Source organism: Lutra lutra, chromosome 2 (genome assembly GCF_902655055.1).
Source record: "Lutra lutra chromosome 2, mLutLut1.2, whole genome shotgun sequence".
Lineage (NCBI taxonomy): Eukaryota > Metazoa > Chordata > Mammalia > Carnivora > Mustelidae > Lutra > Lutra lutra.
This window is the reverse complement of record NC_062279.1, coordinates 46,153,583-46,161,944: the sequence shown is the minus strand read 5'-3', so window position 1 is coordinate 46,161,944 and position 8,362 is coordinate 46,153,583. Positions and strand designations below refer to the sequence as shown.

Here is an 8,362-nt window from a genome sequence, read left to right as displayed (position 1 = left end):
GCATCATTATTCCCCAGAGGGTCTAAACTTCCGTCGTGGGTCGGAGCTGGAATTTAGGGAGGAATCCTTCAGAGAAGAGGTGACGGAGACCGTGCGAGGGACTCCCCTTTCCACCCCCCTCACCTGGAGCGCGGGCGGCCAATCGGCGGCGCGCCCCGGATCCGGCGGCCAATGGAAGAGCGGCGCGGCGCGCTCCCCCAGGGCTATAAGTGCGCCCGGGCGGCGGAAAGTGAAAGTGGTGCGGACGCCGAGGACGCCGCTGACGCCGCCGGCCTGCAGCCGAGCCGAGGGGATGCTCAGAGCTCCCGCGCCGTGGCCGGGTGAGGCGGGGGCGCCCACCCAGTCCAAGCCGCTCACCTCCTTCCTCATCCAGGACATCCTGCGGGACGGCGCGGAGAGGCGCGGCGGCCACACGAGCAGCCCGCAGCCCCCGCGCCAGCCGGACCCGCCGCGAGACCAGGAGCCGGAGCCGGAGCAAGGAAGAGGCGGCGCCGGGGCGCCCGAGGATGAGTGGAGCGCCCAGGCGGGCGCCGCGCAGGAGGCCGAAGCGCACGCAGAGGGCGAGCCAGGTGAGCAGGCGGCGAGGCTGCGGCGGCCGGGCTGGGCCAGGGTGCGGTCCCAGAGGAGGGGCGGGCCGGCCTGCGGGCTGCACCGGCGCGAGGTCGCGGAGCTCCGGCTGCAGGGATGCGGGGCCCCGCGGCGACAGGCCAAGGGACCTCACCTCCTCCGGCCGGGGGCGCGCCTCGGAAATCAACCCTGAGCCCCACCGTCAGGGTGGCGCAGGATTTGTACCTGGGCTGGACTCGCCGGGCACCGAGCTTATGCTCCGCGGGCTCTGGCTCCCGGGGCTCCAGAGTGAGCTCACACGCGGTGCCCCGAGCCCCAGCGTCCCAGGTGAAGACCGCGCCACGCGCTCCCAGCCCCCGCGGGACCCTCGATCCGCGCCCGCCCCGCGCAACCTCTTCGCAGTTACAGATATATATATATAACAAGTAACTGATCAGGGTTTGACAAGCGAAGACTCTCTTTGCTTCCCAACTCCATGGGCAGTAAAACTGCATTCTGAAGGTCCCTGCGGACTTCAGGAAATAGAACACCGTTAGAACGTTTAGAGCAGATTTCTTTCCTTGTCCTGTCACTTCGGATGAGGTGTCCTAACGGCCTGTTTAGAAAAAAAGGGGGCCTAAAGCCAGAGGAGGAACTTGCCCTTTGCCTGCACCGCCTTTCCTGTAACACAAACCCTCTCCCGACATCCAAAAGTTAATGCTCATGCCTTTGGGTCCTGCTTTACCAGCAGCCTGATTTCTGTGTCTTCCCTGCCTGGCTTCTCTTCTGGCTTCACTTCTCCCACTTCTTCTCAACGCACACACATCCAGGACCCTAGTGAATTCTCCTGGACGATATGGCAGAAAGCTCTATCACTAGAAGCTTCTAACTTTGGGTTCTTGATGACTGTTAGAAAACTAATACATAATATACATATTCACTCACTCCCCACTCAGGAGAGTTCCTTAGTCATGTGAAAAAAGTGAAATGTATCCAAGATGACAGTGGGCTGTTTGTTCACTCACCGAAGAGATAAGGGTGGCTTGAATTCTGTTCTCTTCCCTCTAACATGTAACCTTTTCCTTCCCATCCCTCCTCCTCCTCCTTTCCAGATAGACACTTGGAGACTTATCTGTTGGACTGTGAAAACAGCACAGACTCCTTACCAAGCCTTCCGCAAACCTCGAAACAGCCACAGAAGCGCTCCCGTGCTGCCTTCTCCCACACTCAGGTCATCGAGTTAGAGAGGAAGTTCAGCCACCAGAAGTATCTGTCAGCCCCTGAAAGGGCTCACCTGGCCAAGAACCTCAAGCTCACTGAGACCCAAGTGAAAATATGGTTCCAGAACAGACGCTATAAGACCAAGAGAAAGCAGCTCACCTCGGACCTGGGAGACCTGGAGAAGCACACCTCCCTGCCGGCCCTGAAAGAGGAGGGCTTACCCCAGGCCTCCCTCATATCCATGCATAACAGCTACCCTTACTACCCCTACCTGTACTGCTTGGGGGGCTGGAACCCACCTTTCTGGTAACGCCAGCGCAGATGACAATCCCAAGTGGTCAGACACTGCCTTCCCTGGGTCGCATCTCTGGAAAGCAAAAGGCCAGCCAGGCTCAGGGAGGCCTGAGGAGCAAGAGGCGTGCATACTGACCCCGCCGGAGGCTTGCATGGACACTCCTGATTCTTCCCTGGTGAGCCAATGAAAGATCTGCAATAGCGAATAATACCCAAATAGATCCCCCCAACACATGATATGGCACTTTGTTTGCTCTTAGAGACCTCCGCCAAGTGGGGAGGGATAAAATCAAGCACTGTTTCTAGCACTTCTGTGGTTTTGTGTGAGTTGTCCCCATCACCCCTAAGGATGCTGATTCCACTCCACCTCTTGCGTCACTGAACATCGACCCTGAGAGTGCAAACCTGAGGGGGAAAAGGATGGCCAAGACAAGGGTGTTCCCTCCCGAATTACACTTCACTTCACAAACCTCTCACGGGCCTTCGAATGCGATCGGGGTTCCTCTCTGTCCCCATAAGAGAGAAGAAGACAGAGGCTGTCCCAGGGAAGCCTGTCTGCTAGGCACAGACTGGCATGGGAGATGGGGATGGGTAGGAGATGAAAACGTGAGCTGCTGCTTCCTTTTTAAAGAATGCACCAACCTAAGTATTTACAGGGTGGCCCAAGCAGAACAAGAAGCACTCACTGCAATTCTGGGACAAGTTGTGTAAACAGAAGTTGTAGTGCATTAGGTGGGCCCGGGACAGAAGACTCTCTGGGTGTCAGAGAACGGCCTGAGGAACCTCTGCATTGCAGCTGGGCGGTTGGGGGGTGGCACATGAATTTTGTTAATAAAGGTAAAAAAGCTTCCTCTGGACCTTTTTGCCCTGGGCCTGAGAATTGGAATGAGTAGTTTGCTGGAGTTTTCAGGCTGTAATTCATACTAAACCGTGACAGATCACATGCTTCTTTCCTGTAAGCTCCTGCCTTCCGTCCTTTTATTTTTTTGTCCCTTTTCCACAACAGTCACCCACCGAAGGGCTTCTTTTCAACCCAGACTTTTAGTCTGGCTGCACCTAACATATGCCTTCCTTATTTAGCCTGAGATCTGGGGGGGGGGGGGGTTGTTTTGTTTTTTTCTTTTTTTTCCCCCGAAGCTTTATCTCTCCTGGGTTTAAGGGGGGAAAAAAAAAAGTAGGGTAGGGGGAAGATTCTGACTTGGCTAAAAGACTTTTTTTTTTTTCAAACTAGCAATTCTTATATATTTTTTTCCTTTAAAAACGTACATTAAATCCCAAATCCTATTTAAAGATTTGACAGCTCGAAAAGGTCACCGCTGCTTTTATAAGACTTTCGGTGGCTCTGTTGTTACAGTTCAAAGTCAGACAACCCTCTGGGATCCCTGCAGGCCGAGGAGTTTAAGAGGTATCGGGCTTTCACACACGGAGAACACAGGGCAAAAAAAAGAGTCGGGCACCACGAGCTGTCCAGTGGAAATGCGGGGTTCGTGGTCAGGGCGGAAAGAAAAGGCAGCCGGGGCCTTGGGGAGCTGGGTCCCTGGCTGCAAGCTGATGGGGGGCTGATAGCCCTTGGCCAGCAGGGGTTAGGGAAAAGGAAACCCTTTTCAAAACACATTACTGTGGCGTCCATCACCAAACAAATGAAAATACTTCGGGAGCTGTATTTAATGCTCATAAAAAAACGGGTCCCCCAAATGAGTCACCTCGCGACTTCAACGACAATGAGAGGAGGGCAAAGGAGAAATCTGGCCACACTTCTGTTTCTACCCGACTGTCTAAGGTGACCCAGCGGAGGGCAGACGTCAGAGCAGAAGAAGCCAGTTACTAATGAGGGTACCCCAAAGCCTGGAAATCTCTTGATCCCACTACTTAATTCTGTTTAGTGAGAAACCTTTCAATTTCCTCCTATTAAAAGGGGCGATTTACTGTTGGTGGCAGAACTGCCAGAGTTGATAGAAAGTTGGCCCGTTTCACCCCATTTTCTCCTGCTTGGGCTCTGCATGGAAATACTGTTAAGACACTCAGCTGCTGACAACACCAGGGACGCTGACGGCAGACTGGCCTAGATCGCTTGCTCCTGTCACAAGGCTTTGAAGAGAAGCATTCAGTGCCCATTCCCCCCTCAGTACCGTTTCTCACCCCACTCTCTCAATTTAAGTCTTTTCACCTGCCATTCTGCAAGTATTAAACATTTTACAGTGATGTGTGTATTGTGTTGCCAAAAAAAAAAAAAAAAAGTATTTGTTTAAAACTGCTTGGTCTATGAATCCATCTCGCTCTTCCTCCACTGGAGCTTGTTACTCCCCCATCTCCGAACTGGTAGAACAGCACTGGAAGAACTGGTGTCTGGGTATCTGATAGGTGAACTAGAGGGTGCCCCGACCGCCTCACCCCAGACAGCCTCTTTCCATTCTGTAATTCAGTCTGGGCTCTCCACCTGCCTAGCAAACTCTGCTCCAGTCTGTAACGTGAAAACCTGTGACTTGAAGTTTAGTAATGAACCCCAACCAAACTTTATTTTTCTAAGTATTTTTGGCAGTGTATGAGTGTTTTAAAAATAAAGCAGTGACTTTATTAGACATCTTTGCGTATGGGTTTTTGTTTCCTAAAAGCTGCGTGCTTTTGAGCTTACCTATTTCTGGTTACCATGTTCTCCCTCCCTTAGCCTGCCTGACTAGAATCTAAGGAGACCAGATAGTCAAAAGCAGTAGCTTACCCAGTGCCCAATGATGGTTATTCTTTTGTAAAAGCACCGCCCCTCCACCCCCCCATTCCTGATAAATCTGTGCAAGGGAAAGTACTTTCTGCCTTCAGTTTAAAAATCATCTCCAGCTCCTGCCCTTTCGTTTTTAAATAGAGAACATCAGGTATTTTCCTGTATTTCTGGAAGATCCTGACGGGAACATGGAGAGCACAGCAATACTTCTTCTAAAATTCCCCTTTCTGGGGCACCTGGGTGGCTCAGTTGGCTAAACTTCTGACTCTCCCTTTCTGCCCAGGTCATGATTTTGTGGGGGTCGTGAAATTGAGCCCCACGTGGGCCTCCGCACTCAGCAGGGAGTCTGCTTGAAGATTCTCTCCCTCTGCCCCACCCCCCACTTATAAGCGCTCTTTCTCTCAAATCTTTAAAAATATTTGAAAAAATAAAATTTTGTTCCATCTCCCACCAACCCCTCCCACTGCAACCCTCCCCTGGTCCTCTGGTGTGTGCATCTCCCTGGAAATGTCACCTTCATTCAGGGCGGAAAGACCTCTTGGAAGTAATACCTTTGAATTGGGTTCACCAATTATTGAAAATGGGTTTAAAATAAAATACATAGGGGAGCCTCAGTGGCTCAGTCGGTTAACCGTCTGCCTTCAGCTCAGGTCATTAACCCCCGGGGCTTGGGATCAGGCCCCACATCGGGCTCCCTGCTCAGCAGAGAGTCTGTTCCTCCCTTTCTCTCTCCTTCTGCCTCTCCCCCGGCTTATGCTCACACTCTCTTTCTCAAATAAATAAAATATTAAAATATATATATCTATAGGTATATATATATATACATATATCTATATAGAGAGATATATATCTATATATATATAACATATATAACATACATAGATCTATATATATATAACACATCCTTCATCTGCCTGCACTTAAACCCTCATTAAATCCCACGAGCAGGGTGTCTCATGCACCTGATTACCTGAGAGAATTGGTGCCCCCTCAATCCTTCAAGGAAATAGAAGCTTAAAGAGTAAGGTGCTTACTCGAGGTAAAACATATCATAATTTCAAAGTTTGCTCTAATCCTTTAAGTACATTGTACACACAGGTGGGGCCTCCCCTAGCATGTTCACATCATGAGATTTAACTCTTTGCACAAATCCATAACCATCCTCCCCTCCCCTGGAAGGCCATTAGCTCTCAAATTACAAAGGGCTCTTGCAGTAAATTAACAGATGTGGATTTCTTTTTTTAACCATTCAAAGTAACTAATCCAGGATATTAAACAAAAATGTCTCATCTCTAGAGACACTTCCCTGCCTCCTCTTCTTTGTCGCTTTTCCAACTTTCCCTCAGTATCTCTACTAATCTCACACCCGTCGGCTTCCAGAAACTCTCCTGAGCATGCCACATGTTTGTGGTAGCTGGAATTCCCAGGCCATCTCTCTCTCAAGTTCCTTCAGGTGCAGATTGCTAGCGTCACTAGCTTTGTCCCTGGTGGTCCCTTTGGTCCTCCCAGGGCCTCCTTAGGAAGGCCAGACCTGTCAGAAGGGGAAATGAACATGAGAGTTCTACACCTGACAAAAACGTGTTCCTTTAACGACAGAGCACGTCTTCCTTCCAGGCTGCTGCTCAGATCACACACCCTAAAGCTGGCCTCCGAGGGACCAGTAAAGAGAAAGTCATTTAGCTGGGGTCCTCGTGATGGAGAGCTGTAGGCAGAAGGTTCACTGAGAATGCACTCAGATTCCCCACCCCAGAGGAAGCGAGGACGGCGGAGAGAGGAAGCTGACCCCCAATGCAGGTGTGACTGAGGCCTCAGCCAATATGTATATTTTTTAATTTTAAAGAGTTTATTTATTTGAGAGAGAGCGCGAGAGAGTGCGTGAGAGAGTGCGTGAGAGCACGCACTGGCGCACGTGTGAGACGGGGGAGGGGCAGCGAGGGAGGGAAAGAATCCCGGACAGACTCGTTGCTGAGCTCAGAGCCCCATGCCTGGCTAGATCTCATGATCCTGAGATCATGACTTGGGCCACACCAAGAGTCGGTGGCTCAGCCAACTGAGCCACCCAGGTGCCCCTCATCCTTAAGAAGCTCCAAAGTCAATGTGTCCGGATTGAGGCAAGAGCATGGGCCCGTGGATCCCAGCATCAGCCACTTCCTGAACGTGGAGTAATCCTGGACAGTGCAATTCCTTACCGGGTATCGCGCTGGCCGCTGAGAGACACAATGTGTGTCACTGGCATCAATATTCCCAGCAGCTATGGGGGTGCATCTCGCGGAAATTGGGGGCTCGGCAGAGCACTCCAGAATTCACCGTGAGACACGGGAACCTTTTTTTGGTCACTCTCAGGGCCAGAGTGACCACCACTCTTTGCAATGAGGAAATCCCGGTCGAAAGGTTCAGACAAGGTCGAGAAGCACCGAGTTCTCCACGGAGATATCTGGACTCTGCTTCTCCCACAGCCATCACCAGTGTGTCACCAGGGCTTGTTTTTCAAAGCCGAGAGTTATTTACTACCCAAGAAGAGGGCAGGAACGATAGTGCCTGGACATGAAGAGCTCCTAGTTTAGTCACAGACTTGGCCTTCAGGCAAACTTTCCCAGAGAGACGACCCTATCAAAAGTCTGCGAGGAAAAGCAGAAGAATCTCAGTTTCCATACCGTGTCCTCCTCTTCACCACTGCAAAGGCTCCAGATGCCACCTTGATTTATTTCCTGAGCTTGCTCTGGGCCTGAGATGGGGTTCAGGAGAGGTTTGGGATAGATCCCTCCATGTCCCCTTCTAACTGGGCAGGTACCACCTGTTCCCAGCCAATCCAGGGACAGGCACAGCCCTTACTGGGGAGGTCATGGGGTACGAGGAGGGATGACACGGAGGAAAGTCACGTTTTCCCCTTGGAATAACTCAAGAAACTTCTAGAAGTTTTTTTAAAGGCGTAGAAATTCTTGGTGGCAACTGGGAAGTAAACGCTGATTTTGCTCCTCTGAAGGCAGCACTGAGTCTCAAACAGCAACATCCTCTGGGTCTCAGTCGCACCTGCTCCTGGGCCCGTGGCTGTCAGCATTGGCTGCATGATAGAACATTCTGGGAGTCTTTATAGAAATACCAATGGCCCAGCCCTACTTCACCCCAGTTGCACTGTAATCTCGGAAAGTAGGGCTCAGCATCAGTGTTTCTGAGCACCAGTGTCCGAGGTTACAAACCACTTACTTAGCTTCTTTTCAGCCGGATCTCCTCCTCGGCCTCACAGGTGCCGGGTGACAGAGAGCTGCCTGAAGGAGGCAGCCGGGAGGGGAAGAGTGGTTTGTTTGTTTGTTTGTTTTCTTGTTTTTTCTTTTTACAGAGAACAATGTTCAGCTTTTTCTTATTTTCTTCTGAAACTTCCTCCTCTTGGAATTTCTGACATCATCAAAAGGCCCTCGAAAATCCAGGAAAGCCCAGCTTGTTCCAGTTAATCCCTCACTCAAAGCCGAAGGTGTTTGGCTCACCTGGCAATCCGTGAGCACTTATCACCCATCTCGGCCCAGGTCCACCCAGCCTGACAGCAGGCTCTGACCTCGAATGGAAGACAGGAAAGAAAAATTCCAGCCT

The 8,362-nt window shown here is 51.2% G+C and overlaps 1 protein-coding gene across 1 annotated transcript; it reads left to right on the top strand.

Moving 5' to 3' along the window:
* Positions 1-251: 251 nt before the first annotated feature.
* Positions 252-4,596, top strand: NKX3-1 (NK3 homeobox 1). The gene is made up of 2 exons (XM_047717371.1): positions 252-569; positions 1,659-4,596. Exons 1-2 carry the CDS (start codon positions 293-295, stop codon positions 2,075-2,077), a joined length of 696 nt encoding a protein of 231 aa, XP_047573327.1. The 5' UTR covers positions 252-292; the 3' UTR covers positions 2,078-4,596.
* Positions 4,597-8,362: the final 3,766 nt, after the last annotated feature.

What these genes read in the sequence shown, in the direction of transcription:
- NKX3-1 (XM_047717371.1), top strand. Translation starts at nt 293, where the DNA reads ATGCTCAGAGCTCCCGCGCCGTGGCCGGGTGAGGCGGGGGCGCCCACC. An exon ending in GCACGCAGAGGGCGAGCCAG is followed by an intron (nt 570 to 1,658) that starts GTGAGCAGGCGG and finishes CCTCCTTTCCAG; the next exon opens with ATAGACACTTGGAGACTTAT.